The following is a 27,171-nucleotide window of genomic DNA, read 5'->3' on the forward strand; positions in this document are numbered from 1 at the left end:
TAATTTGTTCACCAACCAAGTGTATGAAGTAGTCTTCAAATCTATCCAAGTCTTTATGCTTTGATCAATGGAGTCACCGGGACGTTCTTGGTAGACGAAGGACCACAGGAGAGAAAACCCAAAAAGTCGTACTCTGTCGGGTTGCTTGCATTAAGCAACCACTATTTATAAGATTAGGGATTACGGTTAGTTTCCTTATTGCACTAAACTCATGGGAGTTTAGTTAGCCAGGACCCTTAATTTAGAAAACATCTAAGAATTTCCATAATTAACCAGGCAAAGTCAGCGTGGGCCACCTTAATAGATCCTGTTTCCAACACTAACATCAGTCTCAAATTCACTCTATCTATTGCTAACATCATTAACATTCGAGACTTTAAGCAATATGTTACATGAACTTTCCACCTAAGGTTGAAAAACCAAAGCTTTAACCAATTGAGGTAAGGCTCAACCCCGATACAGAACACAAGCAAGGAAATAGTAATCAGAAAGAATTGACATGGCAGAATGGCTAAAACAAACCCACATGACTTAAAATAGAGATTTTATATGGTGTGTGGTTCCGCAACATGGTATTTTTCAAAATTTATTTTACAGTCCAGTTCATAGGATGATCCAAACCCTCATCTGTTGGGCCACAACATAAGTAGGTTGTGCGCCAAAAATCATTTCCATACGATGATCCTTCAATAGATCAAAGGTCTAAGATCATCCATGGAAAAGATTGCCGAGGCACCACGTATTTGTGCGGTGGTCAAACAAATGAACGGTCTGGATCATCCTACGAAGTGGGCCGTACAATATTTTTTTTTGAAAAATACTATACGGCCACACACCATTTAAATTATCACTTAAAATATACCATGACTTGAAAACCATTTACTGGAAATTTGTTTCCTTGAAATATTTTTGTTGGAATTCTTACCGTATTATGTAAACTTATTTTCCATGTATTTTTTTTTTTCAAAATAAATTTCTTCCTCTGTTTCAAAGAAAATTGCAAACCTACTATATCTGGGATTTTTTTCCATGGAATTTTTTTACATCTCAGGTGGGCCTCCCATATGTTTTGAAGGGTGGGCCACCCATCTCCACAAAAACCCATCCATAAGGTGGAGCCCAACATTTTACAACCTATAGGCTATAGCATGCATGGGCCAGCAATGCGTGGATTGTTGAAAAAAGTGGCCCCCACCTGAACTTTCAGCAGCCCTAATTTTCCCTCCTTCACACCAGATTACTCCACATTCTGTCTAACTCTTTGTTCATACATTCAAAGACGAGAAGAAAAGTGTGGGTTTGGACTGAGCTCCGATGGATCGGGACAACGATTCTGATGCACCGGAGGAGCTCACAACGGAGCAGGTCCATCATCTAACCCTAACCCTAACCCTAACCCTAATCTCTCTCTCTCTCACACACACAGACTATGTTTATTTTATGTAGGGTTGATGAGTTCCTTACTTTGCCAGACCTAGATGAATGTTTTTTCTAGGCATTTTCAAAGGATTCTTCCTCACCCTATTTAAGATTATGCCCTAAAGTTCTTTATTTTCCCAGACCCAGATGAATATTTTTTCTAGGCGTTTTCAAAGTATTCTTCCTCACCCTATTTTAGATCATGCCCTGCGTCTTTTTGGTATTGAGTACGAGTTGCAGTCTGGCCGCTTTCAGTTTTGAGCAAATATGGCTAACCCACTATGAATTTAAGAGTTTTGTGAGAGATTGTGGGTGTTTTCAATAGCAGAGGACTGCTTTAGATTCCCCTATTTCGAAAGCTAAAGCCTATTAAAAGCATCCTTAGGAAGTAGAACAAGACCCACTTCAAATTTTGCTTTTAGGAAGAGCGTTGTAAGGTGTAAGATTGATAGATTAGATAGGAAATAATAACATGTCTCTCTTTCTGCAGTAGAATTAATGTATATTGAAGTGAGGATAGATTAGGATCATTGATCAAGAAGAATTTTTTTGAAGACAGATCTAGAGAAACATGGTTAGCACGCAGAGATCATAACTCGGGTTATTTTCATCATACAACCGTCTTCCAAGGTAGAAGAAGACCTATCAACAAGCTGTCAGTGTCTAGTTAGGAATTTGAAGCCAAGAATGGATTAGAGGAGGGATTTTTTAATTATTTCTTAAACATCTTTAAGTTAGAGTGGTGTAGCAAGTTGTGAATTTTCGATGATTTCCTACAAGTTACCAAAGAAGAAATACCCATCATTGAATTCCAATATTCTTGGAGGTGCGCTAAGTTTTAGCTATCTTTAATTTAAATAAAGAGAATGGTTTTTCTCTCTGCCTTTTCCAAGAATTCTTGGAGATCATTGAACCTGATCTGATGATGCCTCAGAAGATGAATTATTGATAGATCATAGTGTCTCTAAAGGTCACCTAATGTAGGATGATCCAAAGAAGAAATCTCCCCGCACTCCCTACCAAAATTGCTCCCAAAGAGCCCAAGCTGCGAACAAGCAAGCCCATTATGTAACTCATCACACATCCATTCAGTGTTGAGTTAGAACTTGGATCATTTGGAATAAATTGTCCTTCCCCTATCTATTAGCTATTGTTTCTAGGGGTAGTCAAATTTTTTTTGATCATCTGGGATGTTTTGTTTCCTCCCTATCTATATGGGATGTTTTGTTTCCTCCCTATCTTATAGATAGGGAATAAAAAAAATTTAGGCCTATCAATTTGATTGGAATTGTTTTTCAAATAATTTCCAGAATCTTTGCTCTCATGATTAACTGGGTGGTGCCTCTCTTGGCACCAGACAATCAAAATGGTTTTATCTCCGGGAGAAATTCTTATTGCCATCGTGGTGACCAATGAAGTTATCAACTCCAACAAAAGGTTCGGTTCTAAAGGAATGCTCATCAAACTTGACCTTGAAAAAACTTATGGGCATCTCAAATGACCCCTCATGATGTGGGCTTTGAGAAAAATGGGGTTTGGCCTTAAGTTGAGAATTTTGATAGAGGGGTGCATGTCTTCTATCCAATTCTCCATCCTTTTTACTTCTGATTGTGCAAGTGAGCTTCTTCAATAGCTTGAGAGGTCTTAGACAAGGGGTTACTCTTTCTCCTTTCCTTTTTTACTATGGCTACTGAGAACATAAGTTACATTTTCTCTAAAGCTCCAAAATTAGGATTCTTGTGGTGGCCCTCTAATTTCTCATCTACATAATGCGGAAGCCTCTTTGACCAAGGCAGCCAAGATAAGCATTCTCATCTCTCTAATTGAGGTTACTGCTTGTCAAATGGTCAATAGGACTAAATCCTTAGTGTGGGGTATTAATATGGAAGATCATAAAGTGGAGCTTTGGCGTGGGCGGAAGTGTGCGGAAAAGGCGAAGATCATCGTCTTTAACCTAAACCCTTTAGAAGAAGAAGAACGTCTCATTCGATAAAAGAAACCTTTGAATCTACAAGGAACCTTGAATCTATAAGAAAAAGAGAGAAAAACTGAAATTTTATTCAGTTTTTCTAATAATCCTACATATGACGTAGGACTATTCTTATGCTTTCTATTAGTTTCTAGGCTATTCTCAACTTTCTATTCTATATTATCAATTTCTAGGATATTCAGTAGGTTGTAGCACTTTTTAGGCTAATTTTGCATTTTCTATTTTTTCCATTAAATTGGGTAGGAAACAATAACTTGATGCCTATAAATATAGGTTGAGTTGTATGAAACATATTGAATTGAATAAAATTTTAGTTTTTTCTCTATTTTCCTTGTGGATTCAAGGGTTTCTTTTATCAAAGGAGACGTTGTTGTCCTTCTTCTATCGGGTTGAAGACGTTGATCGTCGCCTTTTCCGCACGCTTTCGCCAGCGCCAAAGAACTTTGGCAAAGTGGAAGTTGCGAACGAAGGGAAGATGAACGTCTTGCCCAACAAACCATGGAATCCACAATCAATTTCTCTCTCTTTTTTCTTGCAGATTCAAGGTTCTTTGTGGATTCAACATTCAAGGGTTTCTTTTATCGAAGGAGACGTTCTTCTTCTTCTATCGGGTCGAAGACGATGATCTTTGCCTTTTTCGCAAATCTCAAAATCCTCCTTATGGGCCACGCCCCTAGCCATCCTATACGCATTCCCGTTTGCCGATCTCCTTATACGGCGAAAGGATATGGTCAAAGAGCCAACAATATCGATTATCTCACTGAAGAAAGCCGCGAATCTTCAAGGGGGAGGGTGAGATTTGGATAACCACCGTATGACATTTAAGGAGTCCCCTTCGACCAAATTGGCGAAAGGTAGCCAATTTTATTAAAAAACAAGGAAGACCGAGATGGTCGATACAAGATGAGACAAAAACAAAGTGAAAACAGATACAAGAGTAAAACAAATTAAGGTGGGAGAGAATCATAAAGTGCCAAAGATTCCTTGAAAACTCCGGCTTTGGCATGGGAATAAGTGCGTTACAATTGGATTTCTTTTAGTGGTTTAAGAGTTGTTAGATTGGCTGAAGACTTAAATAATAGGTTAGAAGTGAGGGATCATCTCAAAAAAAAAGAAAGAAGTGAGGGAATATGGGGACGTTTGGGATGGTGTTCAGTTCTAGTAAAAGGGTGCTATGGGGCTGTTATAATGAGGCTAATAGGTGGGCTGAGATTCAAGGGATTTGTGAGGTCTCGGCTTAATATGGAAGGGGTGAGGGACGACTAGAGTTTAGTGAAATTTGTAAGTTTAGTGAAATTTGTAAGGCTTGAGTGTAGTGATATTTTTAAGGATGTTAATATGGGATTGGTGGCTGAAAGCAATAGGATTTGGGGCTGTAGTGGTCAGATTCTTTGGAGAATGGGAAGTCCAGGGCGGTGATTTTGGAAGGAAGAAGGATGCTAAGATTTATGGGTGTGGAAATTTCTGGGTGTGCTGTTAGTTGGGGAAGTTGAGGCTGATAACAAAGGCAAAACAAAGTGGAAAGAGGGGTTCTACTGAAAATCAGAAAAACTGATTTATGGGATATGAATAATGGCATAGTGAACTCACCTCATATAAGAGTTCATGAAAATTGAACTTTCAAAGCTAGGAGATGGAGGGCGCAAACTGGTTCGATCCGAGGAAAGGCCTTGCTCTGATACCACTTTGGCGCGGGTGAAAGGGTGCGAAAAAGGCGTAGATCACCGTCTTCAACCCGATAGAAGAAGAAGAACATCTCCTTCGATAAAAGAAACCCTTGAATCCACAAGGAACCTTGGATCTACAAGGAAAAGAGAGAAAAAACTGAAATTTTATTTAATTCAAGATGTTTCGTACATCTTCCACAACCTATATTTATAGGCACCAAGCCATTGCTTTCTACCCAAGTTAATGGCAAAAATAAAAAAATATAAGATTAGCGTAGAAAGTGTTAGAACGTAAAGAACATCATAGAAGTTGGTAATACAAAATAGAAAGTTGAGAATAGTCTAGAAACTAATAGAAAGTGTAAGAATAGTTCTACATCAACCTTATAATGTTTGTGCTAGATTTTAGTAAGTCATCCCTCCCCATTAAATACCTTGGAATCTCCCTCAGAGATGATTCTCTCAACCAACATGATCGGAACCCGATGATTGAGAACTTGAACCCTAGAAATGCAAGTATCTGTCAGTGTCAAATTAGATTGGAATAATATATCTTAATTTTTTGTGGAATGACGACTCTATTCTTAGGAGGGTTCACTTGATAAACTGAGAGATTGTCTGCCGTATTAAGAGTGCGAGTGGTTTGGCTATCAAGAACATCATATCCCTAAATTACGCCTTGATGGCTCAAATGTTTTGGAGAATTTCTAAATAATAATAATGAATTAATGGCTAGGGTAGTCTATGCAAAATATCAAAAACTCGGTTTGAGCCTTAGGCTTGAGGAGTCTAGGTTTGGGCCTTAGGCTTGAGGAGTCTAAGGTTGAGGAAGAGTCTCCATCATGGAGAATTTGGAAGATGGTGTTCCGATCTTATCTTCCCATCTTTCTGCTATTGTTGGTCAATACCCTTCTGCTGGTTGGATAGATGGTGGTGGGGAGCCTTTGGCTAACTCTATCCCCTATCTCTATGGTAGGGCAGTTAACCCTAGAGTGTCGGTTGTTCACTATTTGGATGGGTAATGTCCTCATAGGGTGATTGCCCTGGTATTGAGGGAAGGGCTTTCTTTTACAGTCTAAAGAATTCTCGGGCCTTTCTGCAAGGATGAGCAATCACTACTCCATTGCTAACTGTGAGGAGATGAGTAGATCTGGATTCCATAGAAAAATGGGTTCTCCTCTGTGAGCCTTTCTATGCCGGCTTAGGTTTGGAGTTCCTCTTTGGTTTGTTTAATGTGATCCTAGACGAGTCAGGCTGTCTAGTGGTCATGCCCGTATGGAAATTGTGTTGGAAAAATATCGACAGTAAGGGACTTTATTGTTTATGGAAATTCATTTTCTGTTAGGATTATGGATAGTGTGGAAGGATAGAAGTGATATGATATTTAACAAACTTAACTTGATTGGTAATATTATTAATTGGATTATTGTTAAAGTATCTGAGCGGGCTGCTTAAGCAAAATGGTCTATAGATATGTAATTAAGCTGAACTTTGATGGAAGGAACAAATTTCTTAATAGAAGCGTTGCTACAATCCTTTCAACTGGTGTTGGGAGATTGTTTTTTTACTCTAATTCTTAGGTTAGTCTATCCTATGTGGGACCTTGTGAGAATTGTGATGCTGGAAAGGTATAAAGTCCGCACGATCTGGAGTGGAGTCAGGTTGATTCCTTAAATTGATGTATATATGTTGTGGAATGAAATTGACTTGCTCAATATTATTTTGTGGCTTCGTATTGAGTTTGGTCCCCCTTGGAGATTTAGGCTCTCATTTAGAGAAATTTTTAACTTTTTGAGGGAGATGGAGTGTTCTTTCTCCCATATTCATAGATAATGCAAAACTTTTTTTTATTGTCTAGCGAATTACGGTGTTCCCATTTTTTTGAATGGTAATTATGGTGTTTCCAACATAGGTGGGGGTGGCACCAATTGAGGAGAAGATGAGAAAGCACTGCTTAATATGGTTTGGGCATATCCAACGTAGGCCTTTGGATGCTCCAGTGAGAAGAAGTGACTCGTGCCAAGTTGATGGAGTAAAAAGAGGTAGGGGCAGATCGAAAACAACTTTGGTAGAAACAGTGAGGAAAGACTTGAGGGCTAGGAACATAATAGAGAACATGACCTTGGATAGAAGAGAATGGAAGAAAATGATCCATGTAGACGAACACAACTAGTGTGAGGATTAGATATAGTCAATTTGAGTCGGGTTGATCCTTTCACCTTCTTCATGAAATTTTTTTAAAGGATTCATTAGCCAACCCCAACTAGTTTGGGACAAAGGCTTAGTTGAGTTGAGTTGTAATTATGGTTTTTCCATTCTTGGATTGTTGATTTGCCCCAAAATGTCTTCTTTGTATTTTTTTGGTGGGGGTCTTGTTTTTTTGGTTTTAGGTTGTTCAATTGTTTCTTTTGGGGGTGGGATTGCGTTGCTGTCCACTTTTGCTATAGGGGCTCTTGCCCTTTTTTCCTTATTTAAATCTTACCTATCCCCCCCACGCCCACCCCCCCCCAAAAAAAAAAAAAAAAACTTGCAACATTGGATCATACGAATATTCTTTGTGGTATATTTAAAAAAAATCATGTCTAGAACATTATGTAGTGTGTTTATTTGTTATCCCCCGTCCAAAACATGGATGCTCTCTGAATTTCTGCTCATTGATGATGGTTTCTAGGGCTTCAAACAAGACGAAGAGATCACCAAAGTTCAAAGAGAAAATAAAGCAAGGTACTTATTTGGTACTTAGTGTGTAAATTTATCACAAGATTTTTTTCACTGCCAAGTTTATTTATTTATTGTTATTGTGGCTTGTTCTGCACATTTGATTTCCACGTGATAAATATGTAAAGGATGTGCACCATGCCTGCATTTATTTTCCTATGCCCGATCTTCTGTCGAGATTAGCTCTTAGATGCATTTTTGCTAGTTTATTTTCTAGACATTCTTATTTTGGCTCATGCATTTGTAGGGAATCTAGGTATTCAATTAGATCTTAAGTTTTGTTTCTACTAAAGCAGTTTAGATTGCTCCTCTCTCCTGTAAAGTAATTTCTATCCCATTTTTAGCAACTCAAGAATAAAGATTCTGTGTAAAGGTGGATGACAATATTTCTGTTCTTGTTCCTATTTTTTCCCCGTTGACCGCCCTACTCTTTGTGCCTTTTGTGGACAATATGTATGTTCGGGAGCTCTTTCTAAGCTTTAAGATGGAATAGGAGATGTGAAAATTTGTGATTCAATTTCCTTCTTAAATCTGTTAACAATATCTTCATGTGCTAGGGATTCTTTTCTCTGTCTGTCAATCCTTCCCTTGGTATTTTGACGTTTCGGAAAAATTGATTTGGAGACTTTTTTGCTGCTGTATTTTGTTTCAATTTTTTTTTCGAAAATCTAGCTAAACAAATTTCTTCTAATAGTCTTGCAGAATAAACAACTCAACATTATTATCATTGGTTGTTTCAGAACTTTAATGCTGTGTAGCTCATGTTTTAGTAATGGCAGCCAGTACAAAAGTTGAGAGCTGATCAGGTACTAATATATTTGTGTTAAAAGTTTTATGGAAGGCACAATTAGACACTGATAATAGGAATTATTGTAAACTGAATTTGAGTTATTACCAGCCATGAAATGGGAACTGGCAGTTTACCAACTTCAAGGGCCGCATCACGACATATGATTTGCCCATTTCATTTCTTTTCAATGGTCACATTCTCAATACTCAGTGATGCTTTTCCTGTCAATTTCTTTAATATCTCTAGAGATACTAGGCAAGGGGCTCCAATTTATCCGTTCTTTTTTTATCTTAGTAGCCAAAGCATCAAGCTTAATGTTATGTTGGGCATAAGAGAGATGTATTAGTACATTTGGAATTATGTATAATGCAGTCTTAATGGGGAAACAATGTTCCCAGTGGAAAAAATGCAGACAATTAAAGGAAAATTAACTAGAATAGTACGACTGCCGTTTCTTTTCTTTGAATGGTAGCAAGATTTCATTAAGGAAAGAAGAGCCGGACCAAGGCAGTCAAGGCGAGAAATACAGAGGATAAGGTCTCATGGAAAACGTGCACACAAAGAGCCCATCACACCCCTTCAAAATTAGATGATTATGTAAATCAAAAGTATTGATCCCTTTGTTCTCTTAGGCTTAGTGCTTGTCGCTCATTTTTGTATAGCCTTAGTTCCCCCTTCTCGCTTGTTCCGAGTTAGGGCTGGTTTGTTTTTATTGTTCTATCTTTTTCTATATCTAATAAATCAATAGGGGTCCCCGTTAATCCCCAGCTTACCCATAAAAAAAAAGCTCTCATGGAAAACAAATACATAATAAGGGATAAACGAAAAAAGATAGTCATGGAGGGAGGAAATCGAACAACTCCAATCCCGGCTTGACTACACCTTCTCGTGCTAGTCTATCCACCACGTTATTGGCGGATCTCCTGGCGTGTTTGAATATGATTGACGATCCTCCACTGTATCTTGAATCTCGTCGAAGAATTGAGCAAATCTCCGAGGAGGGACAACGGAGCCTTTGAGCCAACGAATAACATTGAGGGAATCTCCCTCCACTGTCACCTCACTAAAGCGATCTCTTTCCAGTAATTTTATTCCCTGATGCACTGCAGGGACCTCCAGCTCACAAGCGTCTGCAACCCCAATAGGCCCTGCGAAAGCCGAAAGCCCATATGACATCACCGCCTGAATCTCTTAGTACAACTGCCGTTACTACAACTAGAAGGACAATGAAAACATAAATAATTCAGGAAAACCTTGTAGGAAATCATATATTACGGTAAAGTGCAATCGTCTTTCGACAAAGTACTACAAAAAAGAACAAAAAAAATCTCTTCCACGCTTCAACATGTTTGAAGTATGGTCTAGCATTTAATGAAAGGCTATGATTTAGCCGACACTTTCAATTTATTGCTGACACACGTGTCCTGCCGTGTCGGACACGACACGCTTGTCGACTCTCCTTTGGACACTTTTAAATGTATTGCTAGGAGTGTTAGACTTAATGTGGGCATTTGGATAGGTATTTGTGTAATAAACAATAATTTTGTGCATGTATGTGTCACCATTTCTAGATTTTTAGGTGTTGCCATGTCAGGCAACTCATATCCGTGTCGAAACTCGACACACGAATCCATATCAACAAATTATGATTATATATACTTTCTATGATAGCAGTGTCCTCGTTTCTAAATTTTGTAGGTTTGCCATGTTGGACACTCTGTGTCACCGTCTACACGTGACACTCGTGTCTGTCTCCACAAATCATAGATGAAAGGAAAACTTATACTAATGGGGCGTTGTCTATATAATGATACTCCATATCTAGGCCTTGCGGTACTACTGTCCTTTGAAATCAGGATTTGCATGAGTGCTTAGACTTGATCCTCATCGTACTTTATCCCTGTACTCAGGTAATATGGATGGATAGTTTTGAAATGTAAGATTATTATTATTTTTTTCCGACTGTGATAATTGATGCAATGGAGCATGCGCTTCTCGTTGGGTGGTGTCACCTAGATAATGGTTGGTTGTTGAAACTTGAAACTAGAGTTTGATGGAGACAACAATAGGTACCCCTTTTTAATGAAGATTCACTTGTGCAGGAGTTGTCTTGGCTCTATGGTATGGAAACAGACTCCTCAGTGATGTGTCTTCCCACGATTTTTTTTTAAAGATAACGAAAGTTTTATTCCCAAAAAGAAAAAAAGACGGAAACAGAAACTAGACCATAGAAAGGTCAGCAGTTACAACCAGGAATAATACGAAAATAGATCAAAGGGAGGCCCCGGGGAAATATCTCGATCAACACCCGCCTTAGCCAACTCGTCCGCCACAGTCTTCTCGCGAAGTAGGACAACTTCCAAACATGATAGGTACTTAGGAGGGATTCATGATGGGGACAATCATAGGGCAGGCACGTATTCTAATTTTTAGGTTTCCTTCAGGTGTCTTTTAAGTTTCTTAAGTTATAGGAACGTTACCCCCCCCCCCCCCCTCCAACATGTTTTTTTTACGAAAATCATAAGTGATGTGAAAAAAAAGTCATTTGTAATTAATCACTTCAGTTGTTAAACCAAGGACAAGGGTCTCATATTGCAACATAAGAGCATCCTTGTATTTGTGGAACTTGAAGTGGGTTAGTTTCCATGATGAGTTAGGAGTCCTATTGGGTTTGAAGCCCCCCCCCCCCCCCCCCCCCCCCCCAACATGTTTTTTTTACCAAAATCATAAGTGTTATGAAAAAAAAGTCATTTGTAATTAATCACTTGAGTTGTTAAACCAACGACAAGGGTCTCATATTGCAACATAAGGACATCCTTGTATTTGTGGAACTTGAAGTGGGTTAGTTTCCATGATGAGTTAGGAGTCCTATTGGGTTTGAAGAGTCATAGTTTACTTGTAGTAGGTAGAGTCCATGCGATGTTTTTTTCCTCATTGAGCTAGTAGTTTAAGTGTTTAACTATCATATGAGTCCTAATTATAGTGGAGTTGTTTTGTAACAAGGATTATGAGTCTTTGTTTTTTTTTTTCCCAATTTTCGTATGGATTGCGTAACCTAAAAATATGAAAGGCCTATTGGCCTTGAAAATAGCTAAATATGAATGAAAATTGATGACGTGATGCCTTTTCTGAAGTATGATGCTTAATATCCTATGGTGTGATGCCTAGGAGAATCCTAGTGTGACTCCATGTCAGTTTTATATCCTCATCTCTCTCTCTCTCTCTCTCTCTCTCTGCTAGGTGAAGAGCTGCCACCCTCCTCCCTCTATCGTCTCTGTCCTCCTCTTGCAACAACCCATGTTTGGGCTGCATCAATAAGTATCGATAGGTTAGGGCTGTGCCACTTGGGAGCTATCTTGGTTGCTTACACTGTGCCAATTGGTAGGAAAGATTTGAATATGGCAGAATCGAGAGCCCTCCTCACCGGCCAAAGAATCATTGGCTGTTAGCTATAATGGAAAGCTTCTTGTGGAGGGGGGCTCGTCCAATGTTATTTTGTGGGTGAGAAAGTCTTATACTGGACTGTGGAGATTGGCTGGAATCATCAATAGAATCTGTGAGTTCTGTAATTCTGGTTCTTTTTCCTTTGCCCAGTGAATGCCACAACTTATCCTGCATTAGCACACTACCGTGAACATCATAATTAATTAAGTAATACAACTTCTATAGAATCACATAAAACTTAATTTTACACCCATTGCATGCTCAAAAGTATCATCCATTTATACTAATACATAATCATGGAACATGTTTAACCCGGGATACCTTTTGATATTATTATAATTCACTATCCATTCATGTTAAATATTGTTGCTAGAGCCCTTGAAAGCATAGTTTTAAATTTCGGTAGAAATGAAAGTACATTGAACTGGTTTTTTACATGATTTCGGTGAAAATTTTAAAAATTCCACCAAACTTACTGAAATTTTGGCTGAAATTTCCACTGAAAATTTTAAAAAATACCGAAATTTTACCAAAATTTTCATGATTTCGGTTGAATTTCCACCGGAACCGAAATATTTCGATTTCGGTGGTGGCCCAAACCGAAATTTAAATCCTTGCTTGAAAGCCCATTAACAGTTCTGAAACATCCATTTATACTAACAGATAATCATGGAGCATGTTTAACCCAACATATTATATTTAAGGATACTGATGCCTTCTAAAGCTGTTATGCTTCATGTTAGATATTGTTGCTGGAGCTTCTTGAAAGTCCTTTAATAGCTCCGAGACTTTAACTTTGGAGTTGAACTGGCTCTTGGATTTGATCCATTCATGGTAGATATTGTTGCTGGAGCTTCTTGAAAGTCCGTTAATAGTTCCATTAATGGTATATACTGATCCATTCATGGTAGATATTGTTGCTGGAGCTTCTTGAAAGTCCATTAATAGTTCTGAGACTTAACTTTGGAGTTGGACTGGCTCTTGTATGTGCACTTTTAAAGTTTTTTTTTTTTGACAGTTCTGCACTTTTAAAGTTTACACTTGCATTTTATTTTCTAAACTTCGACACTTACAGAGGATAATTCTATTCATGGTCGTAGGTGGTGTTCTTTTTTATTTATTGGCAGGACCTGAGATAAATACTTCCATCTTTGTAGGGTTGCTCGTGAAGGAAAAGAACGACGGAGGCATTGGGCCCAAAGAAAAACAAGAAAAATAAAAAGACATGCAGGACATGAGGGTGCTTTAGAAGTTTCAGAAACAGAACCACATCAGGAGACGCATGATACAGAAGGGATGCTTCCAAGCAGTATTGTTAATCTTCTTGCAGCCCGTGAGAAGTATGCTACTTTTTCCTGTACACACTGCAATTATTTAGCTTTATTAGTTGCTAAATGTTTAGAATGATTAGCTTGTTGGTGATATGTAGGGTTTATCTGAGTCTCGACAATTTATTCTTTACTTGGATATGGCATCTTAATATCAGTGTGCCTCATAAGGAGTATAATCTATTAAGATGAAGCTTAGACCAAGTAGCTTTTCTTGAAATTGAACTTCTCAGAGTCCTAATCAGTATATCGCATTTCATATGAAAAGATATGGTTGTTTGGGCTGCCAGTCATGCACGTATCATACATATTAAGCACCAACAAGCACATAATTCAACAAAGATGATTTGAGAGAAGAAGGTCGACTCAGATCCAAAGGGAGGCCATAAGGCATCTAAAACATCACGCTAACATCAATAGTGAGCCCTATAGGACTCTTTTCATCACAGAAATTGGCAACTTAGTTATGATGACTTATTTATTTGTTTGGCAAAGTTTAAATAAGTTATGTTGTGCCCTCTGTAACAAAGATGTGAGTAGTCTTTTGATCCTACAGGGCTTTGTGTTACAAAAATGTCCATAGTGGGCCCTATAAGGCTCTTTTCCTCCCACCCTGTCAGAATGTGGAGTATTCCATCTCCACTTAGAGTTTGCACGTTTGGTTGGACAACATTTCAAAATAAGATTCAGATGGTGGATTTCCGTCGGAGACGCGAGATGCTTATTATTGATCATTGCTGCTTACGCGTTAAGGTAAGAGAGTCTGTGGATCACATCTTTCTCCATTGCAGGGTGTCCAGAGAAATCTGCTGTCACATTCTTGGGAGATTTGGCATTCAGTGGGTCTTTCTGGCCCGATTTAGACCTCCTCGATAGTTAGTCCTTCGATCCTTGGAGGAACATAGGAAGAATTCTGTGGCGCTCGCGAGTAGTGCTGCTAGTCACATTATGGGTGATTTGGAAGGAAAGAGATCATAAAGTTTTCGGAGTCCTAGTTAAAAGCTCATATTACTTATATGTAAAATACATCTGACCAACTATTACCTGGGTTAGTGGAGAGGAGGCCACTTTACGTCATTGGGACCCTCTTGAACAGGGTTCTTGAAGTTCAACTTTGATATCTCAAGTTTTGGTAACCTGGGACTAGATGGGGTAGGAGTTCTTAGGGATGATCAGGAGATGACCCGGTAGGCTTTCCATGGCCCAATTGGGATCGTGGATTCCAGTGAAGATTAAGAGCTGTATTACAAGGTATTAGAATTTCAGAGGAGGGGGCTTAAACAAGTTGATCGTTGAGGGAGACTCGCTTAATGTAATTTGGTGTATGGTTGGTAGCCATCCTCATCCATGGAGAGTTGCTGATATGTTTGATGGGATTCAGGAGCAAGTAGCTGACTGCCATGTCAGCTTTCATCATGTAAAGAGATGGGTGAATAGCAAAGCAGATAGACACCTGAGCGGGTGTAGGCAGGGCCGCTCTAGAGAAATTTGATTTCTTGCTTCACTTATACCCTTTGGATTTTATCTTTTTGCTGTCTTCTTTTTTCTTTCTGTGTAGCTCCGAGCGTCGGAGCATTTCAGTCATGGGCTTCCTCTCTCTTTTCCTTTTAATAAAATCTCTTTGCCATTAAAAAAACGAAAATGCAAATAGTACATTTAGGACAGCAACATGTAATACACTTTTTATATTTGTTTTGGGCTGTTCTAAATTTGAAATTAGGCTTCTTTTGGATTATTTGTGTGATTGTTCAATTCTCTAGCATGTTTTTGTTTTCCTACTTTTGTTGGATTCTTAGTAGTTTATTTGCATAAGCCACTATTTACGGTTAAGGATAGTCTAACATTCTGCTGTAGAGTTTGATGATGGGTCTCGTTGCATGCATGATAATGTTTCAAAGTTGATTTTAAAATTTAATGATCAATATTATATTTTGTCATATCAATATAAATCCCCATGGGCGCATCCGTCTGTTTGTTGTTGTCTCTTATGTTTCAAAGTCATGCTTGAACCTTTTACTATTTTTTTTTATTTTTTTGAAAATTGACATTTTTTATTCCAAAAAGTGCCAAATAAGGGACAAGTTGTCCCCTAACAGGCTTCAACAGTACCACCCCCTACATATATTTTTACTATTTAGGTTTATCTGGAGAAACTTTATCCTGCATTACAGTCGCCCGCATAATTTCAAAACTCCCCCGTGTGATCGTCGACTTGACTACCTTTTACCATGCCCGTGCAGTTGTCCAAATTCGTTTTTTGCTTTACAAAGTCAATCAAAACTCTGACACGCGAGTTACGACTGTATCAATCAATTACTCAGCCACGTCAACTGGGTACGAGATCCCATTGCGCTGAGTCAACTAGGATTTGCTTTTGCTGCATTTTGGCCCACATCCATGTTTTGAAACATTGATCTTCCCAACTTTGGTGATGCCTATAAAATGTCAGGGAATCTCCTTGTATGATGAAACTTGGAATGTTTTTTTTTTTTGAAATGGAAACTTGGAATGTTTCTACTAGTTCATGTACAATTACTCGTTCATTCTAATTTTATTACTACTATCAAAGTTTCAAAACTCCCCCGTGTGATTGTCGACTTGACTACCTTTTACCATGCCCGTGCAGTTGTCCAAATTCGTTTTTTGCTTTACAAAGTCAATCAAAACTCTGACACGCGAGTTACGACTGTATCAATCAATTACTCAGCCACGTCAACTGGGTACGATATCGCATTGCGCTGAGTCAACTAGGATTTGCTTTTGCTGCATTTTGGCCCACATCCATGTTTTGAAACATTGATCTTCCCAACTTTGTTGATGCCTATAAAATGTCAGGGAATCTCCTTGTATGATGAAACTTGGAATGTTTTTTTTTTTTTTGAAATGGAAACTTGGAATGTTTCTACTAGTTCATGTACAATTACTCGTTCATTTTAATTTTATTACTACTATCAAAGTTATTTCTCTTGATTCGTAATGTTGAATTGAGTATTTCTAATTGTCTAAAACGGGCTTTATAACCTATTAGCTAGAAAAAAAAAGGTTTATATAACATCCCCTTGTTTATTATCATGCATTTTTATTGCTGCAGTTCTTTTGGCAATTTCCCTAAACTGATTTTCTGGCAGTGCCAGCTCCTATTCGTCATAAAAGCTGGCCTTGCTTTACGATCAGAATGAGTTCTTAATAGCTTTTAAATCATAGATGGTTTTAGCTAAGGTAGCTTTATCGTTCCATGTCAGTATCTGACAAGCTGTCAGGAACAGGCCTTTCAATTTTATTAAATTGTTTGTGATAATCATTGCATTACATGTTTCCACACATTTGTCCCTCCAAACTGCAATTTTCTTTTAGGCCATGTTTGGATTTGCAAGAAAAACATTTCTGATGGAATTTTTTTCCAGAAATGATATAATTATGGTTAATTTAAAGGGATATTACAATAAATTGAAGGTCCTCTCTAACTACAAATTGAACAGGGTGGGTTTCGAGCTATCTTTTTTCATGTGTAATAAAAGTTGGAAATTTTAGACATTTTTATGGTTAATGAAGCTTTTGAAAATTTCTCCAATCTGCAGGCAAGTCTTCCATTCAGACTCTGAAGATGACAGGATTGATGTTAAGCCCACATTGAAAAGGAAAAAGCGAAAAAATTCTGGGTAGGCGATAATCTCTCTCTCTCTCTCTCTCTCTCTCTCTCTCTCTCTCTCTCTCCCTCTTACTTATATTGAACTTTTCTTTTTGAAAGATGATTTTATTAATGAACATCCCCATGATCAAAACACGCTTAATGTTGTAGTTATAAGTACGAATTAATCTGTTTGTTATGGATATTAACATGTGCAGGGTGAAACCTGTGCTTTTGAATGAAATACCACCCGCTCAGTGCTTACACAACTCCATGGAATTTTTGAAGAAGAGAAAAATGCAAGTCTCGAGATCTTCGTCGGTTTTGAAGAACTCCAACCAGGCATTGCGTCTTCTCTCCACATCCGGCTTGCTTACGAAAAACTCATCGGCCGATAGTTTTTGGTGAGCTTAAAACTGTCTTTATGAAGCCCATTGTTCCTTCTAATGCATACCAGCTTGACTTCATATAGGCTGTGCCAAGTCCATGGCTGATGTTCCTTCTTTATGAAGCCCATTTTCAATTAGTTTATGTATGTGAATTATGCTGTCTTTTTTACCTTTTTAAAAAAATCACCTTCTAAATATTATATTTCCACCCATGTTGTGCCCATCTCTACCTTTATACTCTTTTCTTATTATATAGTTATATTTCCTTTTTCTATGTATAATTTTCTCTTCTTAGGAATTTACATGAGTATTATATTTAGTAAGAAAAATGATATTTTCAGGGGAGTGATAAATCGACTCCCAAGTCCAGAGGAGAGAGAAAGACACATGGGGGTTCGATTTAAGATATTTGGGAGTCGACTTATCACTGCCTATTTTCAAATAGCCTTGGGACAATCCAAGGTTTCCCATTGTATATAATATGGATTTAGATTTTTCCAAAGAAAAGATGAGAGAAAGAGAGAGAGAGAGAGAGCTTGGTTTGGTAAGAAAAACGATGTTTGATTTGCTTCTTGAATCCTCCCACAAGCTTTGATGATCCAACTATTCCCCTAATATGGTTACCTTGTCTCTGTTTCTTTCTATGCAAAACAAATTTTATGCCCTCATTGATCCACTCAGAGTTAAACCTATAATTTGGTCCTGTTTTGTTGCCCTATCATGTTTTCCAATGGACCATTAAACAAGTGGTCCTCACCTGAAGGCTTCATAGAAGTCCCCAACCTATTGGATGTATTTTGAGTTAGAAGTCCATATAAATCAATCTCTAGAGTTCTTTACAGAACAACAAAACAATACCAACTAGGTGGAGATTGGAAATCATGTTTCTAAAAGACAAGAAATTATACGGTGCGTGGTCGTACAATGGTCGTACAAACTCGTATTTTTTCAAAATGTACGGTGCAGCCCACTCCTTAGGATGATCCAAGCTGTTCATTTGTTCAAATTGGACCACAACATGAATAGGTTGTGCCCCCAAAAATCATTTCCATAGGATGATACTAACCCTCCGATTATTGAAGTTTCCATAACCTAGTTATCGGATGGTTAGGATCATCCTGTGGAAATGATTTTTTGGGCACATCCAATTTACGTTGTGGCCCAACAAATGGACGGTTTAGATCATCCTATGGAGTCGATTGTACTGGTTTGTACGGACACCCATCGTATAGTTTCTCTCAAAAGACATGTCTCATGCATGAGGTTTAGAGGAGATTGATACATTAGGCTTGATGTCCAAACGGGGGATGTTGGATTGTGTGATCATAAGCCCTCGATAGGAGATCCATGATGATCTGATCGTGGTCACCGGTGAAGATCTGTGAACAACCCCATACGCATTGCACGCAACAACATTGTATTGATTTCTAAAAGGGAAATGATAAATGTGCCCATTTTCATCACTCGGGACACCCAGATAGATACAGTGTATCTATGACTACAATGAGGCTGATGAACTTCACATTTGAAGGAATGAAGTGACCCGATTGCCACGCACAATGTAGCTGGGTGACCTGAGTGATGAAAAGGGGCGCATTTATCATTTCCCTTTCTAAAATTGTATTAGAATCAACTTTGTGTGGGTGACACATCAAGTGGTTGAGAAATATCTCACCTACCACGAGAGGATTGTTGTTTTAGGTGAGTATGTTGTGATTGGTGTAGACAAGGGGCATTGATCTGAAAAGGAATGAACCTAAAAGACAGGTCATGTTGGAGCTGAAAAATATACCGCCTGGTGTTACTGTGTATAAGCAACAAACCACCTAAGAGAACATTTAGCTTCAATTGAGAGACCCCCTCTCTCAACAATCCGTAAGAAAGTGTAAAATAAAGTGAGTTGTCCGGTTACCAACACATGGTCGAGCTAATATCATATCAAACTAGCCGATTATGTAACTCAAGAGTATTAAGTGTTGAGTTGGGTTTCTTGAATTCAAACCCGTTTAGGGTCCGAAATATTGTGTGCGACCCGGATTAGGCACGTTTATTCGGCAATGTGTGGGCCCCCGGCCTGTTTTATGTGTTTTTCGGCCCAATAAGACTAACTTAAAGCCCTGCTTTATATGAAGGGGCTTTTAGGGCTTATTTCGTGGGCAAGTCTTGTAAAGAGGGTTGAGAGCTCTAAAAAAGAGGAAAAAGGGTGTGCTAGGGTTTCTAGTGGGTTTGGTGAGAGAGAGACCGATCTTCTCTTGTAATCTCTGAATCTTATAGTGGATTTTCTCGTCGCCTCTGCCGTGGAGTAGGCTTTTGCCGAACCACGTAAATCTTTGTGTCTTTGTGTGATTGCTTGTGTTTTACTTTGCCATTGAAATCACATATTGCTATTTGGGGTTTTTCATAACATTAAGCAGTTTGAACTCTAAAGTTAAGTGTTCTGTTTTTTTTTTTCTATCCCGAGATTTCGGATCTCCCTCACTCACGTGTTCCGAGTTAGGGATGGTGTCATGTACCATGAATGTAATATCTTTCTCTTCATCTAATAAGCCCGTAGGGGTCTCAGCAAAATCCCAGCTTACGTACCAAAAAAATGCATGCAATTTTTCTCCAAATATTTCTTTAACATTTCTCAAAAAATTGTATCACCAAATTATTCATAAATCCAAACTTCGTAACTATGTTACTTGCTACTCAAGAAGGGCATGACAAGGGGTTGATATCAGCTCAATTGTTAAGAGGCTCTAGGCTGGGTCGAATTGAAGCCGACCCAAACTCAATCCGACCCAACCCAACCGGATTGACCCAACTCAACCTGACTCTCAACCCAATGAAGGCTAAACCGATCCAACTCAAGAAATTAATATATCAACCTGAGCCCGAATCTGATTTCCCAATTAGGGTCGGGTTGAGTTGAGTTGATCCGGTTATGGTGATATCTTTTCCCCTTTAAGTTTTTATGTTCATAAAAAACGAAATAGAAAAATGGCAAAAAAATAAAAATAAAAATAAAATGTCGGGTTTTGATGTGGGTCGGGTCAACGTGACACCTCAACCTGAACCCGAACCTAACCCGACTCTTGTTCAATTTCCTCAACCCGAACCTGACCTGACTCAAGCACAACCCGATCCGTGATTTTTTTTTTGGGGTTGAACCCGATCTGAGTTGCACGCCTATTTGTTCCTCAACCAAGAGGTCGGAGGTTCAATCCCAGCTTACCTCCCCCACCCCACAAAACAAGAAGATTATGACAAATAGAAAGGGTGTATCTATCAAACAAAGAGTGTGCATGTATCATATCCTGGTAAGCATTATCTGCCGAGAGACGGGAGACAGTGACACTTTGAAGTGAAGGAGAGTGGAGCATCTGTCTTGTGGTCCCCTCCTCACTTACGGTAGTGGGCCCCACCGCAAGCTCTGCATCCAGCCACTAACTGACCGTGACAGAGAATGTGTCCAACTATACCTACACATAAGAGACCCATGCCTCTATCACATGACCTTCACGTGCTCTATCTTTTAAGCCATCTCCCTTAGGGCCCGTTTGGATACCCCTTGGATTTGGATTTGGATTTGGAGGTGAGTTTGGATTTTCAAAATCCATGGATTTGAAATTAAGAATTTTAAAATTCACAAATTTATAAATAATGCCGTTTGGATGACCACATATAGATTTGGATTGCAAATCTAAATTATTATTATTTTTTGTTTGGATGCTCTTTGGATTTGAATTTGAAATCTAACAAAACCAAAAAGCCTTAAAATACTTGATCTAGGGGCATTTCAGCTATTTTTCATGATCCAGGGGTATTCTAGTCATTTTACCCTATATGGGGGTATTTTGATCATTTTTTATGTTTAGTCATTTTCCATGACTCAGGGTATTTAGTCATTTTCATCCGGTATAGGTGTATTCTGGTCATTTTGCATGACCTGGGGGTGTTTTAGTCATTTTACCTAATACGGCGTATTTTTTATCTCATGAGGGTTTTTTTTTGTCATTTTAGTCATTTTTCATGAGCCATAGTTCATTTTTATTTGATGCAGGGGTATTTCGATAATTTTTCTTGCTCTTGGGTATTTTAGTCATTTTACCCTATATTAGGTTATATTGATCATTTTTATGTCATAAGGGTGTTATAGTCATTTTGCACGACTAGGGAGTATTTTGTCATTTTTACCTGATAAAGGGGTATTTCTAGTCATTTTACCTAATATGGCGTATTTTTATCTCATGATGGTATTTTAGTCATTTTTTATGAGCCATAGGTCATTTTTACTTGATTTAGGGGTATTTTACTAATTTTTCATGATATTGGGGTATTCTAGTCATTTTACCTTGTTTGAGGTTATTTTGATCTTTTTTATGTCATAAGGGTATTTTAGTCGTTTTGCATGACTCGGGGGTATTTTGTCATTTTTACCTGGTATAAGGGTATTTCGGTCATTTTGCCTGACTCAGGGGTTTTCTAGTCATCTTACCTAATACGATGTATTTTGATCAGTTTTTAATGTCATGTGGGTACTTAAATCATTTAACACTTTTTTGGTATCTTTTGGTCATTTTAACCCCTTACGGGTCAGATTTAGATTTATAAATAATCTCTCGCAGAAAGGATTTATAAATCCAAAAAATTACACCAACCTGAGGAATTTGTAAATCTTGTGGATTTCACTCAAATCAAAATCCAGATCTCATAAAGGCTTGCCAAACGCAGAATTTGGATTTAAAAATCCAAATTCACCTCCAAATCCAAATCCAAATTCAAATCCAAATCCAAGGGGTATCCAAACGGGCCCTTAATTAATTCCAGAAATTTATATTCATTCAATGGAAGAGAGGTGCAAGTAGTTAGAGCATAAAAAAACAAGTTGAGTTCGTGCTATTATTAAAACATGGTAGTGGCAATATCAGCTGGCTAATTATATGGTGAGATTTTTGTTCCTTTATTTTCTCTTGCATGGAAGGGAAGAAAACAGGCCCGTGATGGATCCTTTTTTTTTTTTTTTTTTTTCTGGAGGGGGAGGGTTCACAAGTGAAGATTTTTGCTATATTAAATCAGATACGAACCTTGTTTGATTACAAAGTGTGGTTCGTGTCTGCCCAAATTAAATGTGCAGAAAGAAAAAAAGGAAATCATGTGTCTGGACCACCAAGGATTGTTGAATCTCATTAATGTAATCAAGGCTAGACTTTGATAATGAGTGGGTCCCACTTTGATAAGAAGGGGACAATCGAGGAAATTTTGTGGAATCTTCTTTTTAATAGGCGAAAGATTAAGACCCAAAAAACAAATTAGATAGAAAAATTAAAGGGAAGTGATATATCCGCCCCTTTTGATTACTAGGGACACCCAGCGTCGGTGAATCAATGACTAAAGAGGTGCTGATGTATATGACCTCAGAAGAATTCAGTGGGTTTGATTGCCACGTACATTGGCATTGGGTGTCCCTAGTAAGCAAAAGGGGGGGATATTTCACTTCCCAAATTAAATCATGATTTTAAACTTGATTAGAGACCATTTTCATCACATTTGGAAACCCTAAGAGAGTGGGACTGAGGGGAGGATGAAAACCCCATCAAAATATAATAGAAATACCCAATTTGAAGTTGCTTATTTTTAAGGGCAGTGATAAATGGACTCCCCAATTGGATAAATGGACTCCCCATGCGTCTATCTCTCTCCTCTTTCTCTCTCTAACCAAGAGGAGAGAGAAAGACACATTGGGAGTCGATTTATCAATTTGGGGAGTGGATTTATCACTCCCCATTGTTTATTATTTTTAGTGATTTTTCATACTATCTCCACTCGAGCCATCTAGCCTTTTCCCTTCCCTCCTCAGCTCTTCTTCTATAATTGGGCCCATTAATTTTCTATGAAATAATTTTTCATGGTTGCCAAACATACCCTGAGGGTTTTTTTTTTGTGTGGAGAAAATCCCCAGAAAATATTGATCGGGTGCATCAGGATGTTAGTTCAAACTTCAAATGAATAGGCATAAATGATAAATTAGATTGATTTTCAGACAATGGTGGTCCAGATCATCATATGAGTGGGCCCTACATCACTCTTCCCATACAAGCAACACTCTTCATCTTCACAGTCAAGCTTCACGGGTGGAGAGAATAAAAAGATGAGATTTTATATGCTGTGAGCTTAAAATCCAATACTTTTTCAAAACTAAAGTGGGGCTCACTTCATAGGATGATCTAAACCGTTCATTTCTTAGGCCACAACATAAATATAAGAATGATCCTAACCCTCCAATCTATAAATGTTTCCATAATGTGAAGTCCCTCTCCAGAACAGACGGTTAAGATCATCCGATAGAAATGATTTTTGAAGTGGGCCCACTATAATTCTTTTGAAAAAAAATACTTGACTTAACTCCCACACACCGACAAGGACCACAAACCAGTGGCTAGGCTCGAAGTTTTAAAGTGGTCCTGAAGAGCTAAGATCGAGAGAGATATGAAAAGGACTTTGTCCATTCCTAAAGGGGTTATTAACAGACAGCATCCCATCGGGTAGCCCAAAAGGCCAACAAAGACAAAGACACATACGAAAAGGCACCCTCTGTTCCAAACGCCCCTTCAAGGACGGGCTCTCCCACACTTGTCGGCTTGTCTCATTTCCTCTCTCTCAAACTTTGTTAAATTCATCTCCCAACCCCTCCTCAAAATACCCATATCTCATTTTTCTCTCTTCTACTTCTTCTTCTTCTTTTTCTTCTTGGTATTTGTTTATCTTCTATTTCTTTTGACTGTGAAGAGGTATGGAGCTTCAGTTAGGACTTGCTCTTCCTAACCATGGGTTCAAAGGGTTCGATCTCAACACCCCAAAAGACATGTGTTCGGGGTTTTTATCGAGCCACGGTGTTGGGAACAACAAACGTGACTACGAGGAGGCTTTTTTGGAGGGTGGTGCAGTTATCAAAACGCTTCCACTTTTGTGGAAATATGAGGAGGATGCCCCCAGTAACTGCCATGATAACAACAAGTATGTTGGAATGTGAACCATTTTCTTGGTTTATGAGCTCTGTCTTAACTTTTTTTAATTTTCTTTTGCTCACCACAAGAAAAACTCAGTATCTAGTTCTCTATCCCTTTATCATTTTTATGGGAAATGATATGTTCACCCCATTTTTTTTTACTTGGGACATCCTCTCAGCCTCTGTGGTGGGATTATGAAAAGGAGAGGGTGAAGATGAGGAACTGCTATTTTGTCACCCCTTTTTTGGTCATTTCCACCCCACTTCTTTTATTATCACGAGACTCCCACAGGAGTCCGCAGCCATCATTGATTGAGCTGTACGAGTTAAGGAAAAAGGAGTTTTTAACATAAAAGAGGCAGTGGAAGTGAATAGAAGGTGTGGAAATACAATTTGCCACCCCCCCTTTTTTTGTCATTTCCACCCTTCTTTATTAATTATGAGACTCTTTCATTGGCTTCTACAACTATTATTGATTTGTACGATCAATAAAAACAAGCGTTTTTAATACCCGGTGGGAGTTCGGAGTGCAACTCCGGTAGGGTTTAGCTGTTGATGTCAACCCTAACCCAACCCGAGATGGTAGTCCCTCAACCCTAATCCAACCCAACCTGAGCCTCATCCCTAACCCAACCTGCCTCTAAATTTCTCAACCCTAACCCAACCCAACTAACCTGAAATCAGGTCGGGTTGGTTCGGGTTAACCTTGGGCCAAACATAAAATTACAATAACCCAAAGAAAATAAGATAAAATTAGAGGAGAGAGGTCGGGTTCGGATCGGGTGGGTTCACAACGCCTCAACGCCTCAACCCTAACCCAACCCGAACTTAAATCATGTTGGCTCTTCCCAACCTTAACCCAACCCAACCCAACCCAACCCAACCCGAGGAAATGCCAACGAACCCTAGCCAAAATCGGGTTGAACCTGCCGGGTTCGGGTTGAGCCCAACCCAAGTTGCACCCCTATGATTTGTACCATCAATAAAAAAAAAAGAAAAAGAGATTTAAATACGCCTTGGAAGTGGTGAGAATAAAGAGTGGAAATACCATTTTCCACATGACATATTATCTTAATCCCTCCGAGGTGAGTTTTTCTGATTAAAATTTTGATGACAGAACTGCCTTTGTGGGGTGGCCACCAATCAAGTCATCGAGAAAGCTTCAGTGTCGACGTGGAAGCATCGACGGTGAGAAATGCACTGGGAGAAAAGAAAGGGATATCAATGGTTCGAATTCTCTGTACGTGAAAGTGAAGATGGAAGGTGTGGCCATTGGAAGAAAGATTGATCTCTCTCTTCACAACTCTTACCATAGCCTCACTCGAACCCTAAACTGCATGTTCGGAATATGTGAGTTTCTCCTCTCCTTTGCCCTATGTTATCTTTATCTAAACCAAAAATCTTACTCTAAGCTCTTAATTTCTTTGTTTGGTTCACCACAGATCAGAAAACCCAGAAAGAATATACACTCACTTACCAAGACAAAGATGATGATTGGATGCTCGTTGGAGATGTGCCTTGGGGGTAAGTATATAGACTCATATGGGAAATGATATATTCGCCCTACCCCTTTTTTAACTTGGGACAGCCTCCTCTATTATAAAAAAAAGTAGTTATGAATGCACTCGAAGAAGGTGTCCCAAGAGGAAGGAGTTAGATTGATTTGGGGTCTTATTGTTGCATTTTTCTAGGGTATCACATCTATGTGATGACCCAGATGATCAACGGTCTGGATGGATTCAGTGAGGAATTTTACCAATACTAACAGTGGGGTCCTAGCCTATATCAGATGTGGGAAAGCAAAATTTGGCAATAAATTAAAACTCATTTCAGATGCAAGATTAGTCCCACTGATGCAATTTTGGTTGTTGATTGTGCAACATTAGGTTGAAAAGCCCTTGATTGGGCACACCCACAAGATACATTGGCCATAGCCAAAAAATAAAATAAAAAAAATGCTCAGATCATGCAATCTTGACCATCCATCTGGAGACGAGATTGATGGTTATGATCGTCCAGTCATGCTAATCAAAATAATGGCCCCCCAAAGGGACTGAATAATCCGGATCATGCAACCATCCATTTGTTAAGGGTGCCTTAACAAGTGCCCTAGAAATCATTTCCATAGGATGATCCCAACCCTCCGATCTATAAATGTTTTCATAAAATGTAGTTCTCTATAGATCGGAGGGTTGGGCACGGCCTATTTACGTTGTGGCCCACCACTTGGATCATCCTATAGTGTGGTCCGTACTGTATTTTTGAAGAAATACGGGAGTATAAGGGCTTACACCATATAAAATCTCATTTCACATAAATGTTTATTTTAAGCACTTATGTTTTCTAACATGGAATGATAATTCCCTGGCAGGACATTCATGGAGTCGGTACGTCGCCTGAAGATCCAAAGGAGCTGAGAGACACAGAATACGTGACACTTGACTGAATGTTATAGCTAGATGGATTTCGCCAATAACCGATTATGGTCTCACAATAGGTTTTTTATAATCTAAAACGAACATGGCTTTAACAAGCTTTATAATAGCTTTTTGTATGTATGTATAAGTATCTACCTTTACAAGTATAGAATTGGAGCTAGCTCCATGGCAAAACAATTTCACCACTGTTTCCCAAGTTTCCATTGCTGTTTGCAAGAACTGAATGGCTTTCCTTTTGCTTGGCTCTTCATCCATGATGAATGCCTTTTTGGGGATTTGTTTTACTTTTACCTAACAGGAATAAAAAAACACTCCGATGGAATGTTTTTCTTGGATTTTTTTTTCCATAATTAATGATGGGGTATGCGG

General features: G+C 38.6%; 2 protein-coding genes across 3 annotated transcripts; both read left to right on the plus strand.

Moving 5' to 3' along the window:
* Nucleotides 1–1,206: 1,206 nt before the first annotated feature.
* LOC143856502 (UDP-N-acetylmuramoyl-L-alanyl-D-glutamate-2, 6-diaminopimelate ligase) lies at nucleotides 1,207–17,583 on the plus strand. 2 transcript variants are annotated; one of them, XM_077366740.1, is made up of 5 exons: nucleotides 1,207–1,365; nucleotides 7,748–7,800; nucleotides 13,186–13,368; nucleotides 16,935–17,015; nucleotides 17,203–17,583. In XM_077366740.1, the coding sequence occupies exons 1-5, from the start codon at nucleotides 1,315–1,317 to the stop codon at nucleotides 17,390–17,392; spliced, it is 558 nt and encodes a 185-aa protein (XP_077222855.1). In that variant the 5' UTR covers nucleotides 1,207–1,314; the 3' UTR covers nucleotides 17,393–17,583. The 2 variants fall into 2 exon arrangements, with proteins under 2 accessions (XP_077222855.1, XP_077222856.1); XM_077366741.1 differs by lacking the exon at nucleotides 7,748–7,800.
* A 6,434-nt stretch (nucleotides 17,584–24,017) lies between these two features.
* LOC143856275 (auxin-responsive protein IAA31-like) lies at nucleotides 24,018–27,137 on the plus strand. Its single transcript, XM_077366448.1, has 4 exons — nucleotides 24,018–24,372; nucleotides 25,482–25,714; nucleotides 25,807–25,888; nucleotides 26,736–27,137. Exons 1-4 carry the CDS (start codon nucleotides 24,149–24,151, stop codon nucleotides 26,779–26,781), a joined length of 585 nt encoding a protein of 194 aa, XP_077222563.1. The 5' UTR covers nucleotides 24,018–24,148; the 3' UTR covers nucleotides 26,782–27,137.
* Nucleotides 27,138–27,171: the final 34 nt, after the last annotated feature.

Source organism: Tasmannia lanceolata, unplaced genomic scaffold (genome assembly GCF_043159265.1).
Source record: "Tasmannia lanceolata isolate RefF3 unplaced genomic scaffold, GAP_Taslan_0.1 ptg000023l, whole genome shotgun sequence".
Taxonomy (NCBI): domain Eukaryota; kingdom Viridiplantae; phylum Streptophyta; class Magnoliopsida; order Canellales; family Winteraceae; genus Tasmannia; species Tasmannia lanceolata.

Excerpts from the sequence above, each read along its gene's own strand:
- LOC143856275 (XM_077366448.1), top strand. The coding sequence starts at position 24,149 with ATGGAGCTTCAGTTAGGACTTGCTCTTCCTAACCATGGGTTCAAAGGG. Across the intron at positions 24,373-25,481 it reads AACTGCCATGATAACAACAA|AACTGCCTTTGTGGGGTGGC; the intron begins GTATGTTGGAAT and ends TTTTGATGACAG. Across the intron at positions 25,715-25,806 it reads AAACTGCATGTTCGGAATAT|ATCAGAAAACCCAGAAAGAA; the intron begins GTGAGTTTCTCC and ends GGTTCACCACAG.
- LOC143856502 (XM_077366740.1), top strand. The coding sequence starts at position 1,315 with ATGGATCGGGACAACGATTCTGATGCACCGGAGGAGCTCACAACGGAG. Across the intron at positions 1,366-7,747 it reads AGGAGCTCACAACGGAGCAG|GGCTTCAAACAAGACGAAGA; the intron begins GTCCATCATCTA and ends GATGGTTTCTAG. Across the intron at positions 13,369-16,934 it reads CTTCTTGCAGCCCGTGAGAA|GCAAGTCTTCCATTCAGACT; the intron begins GTATGCTACTTT and ends TCCAATCTGCAG.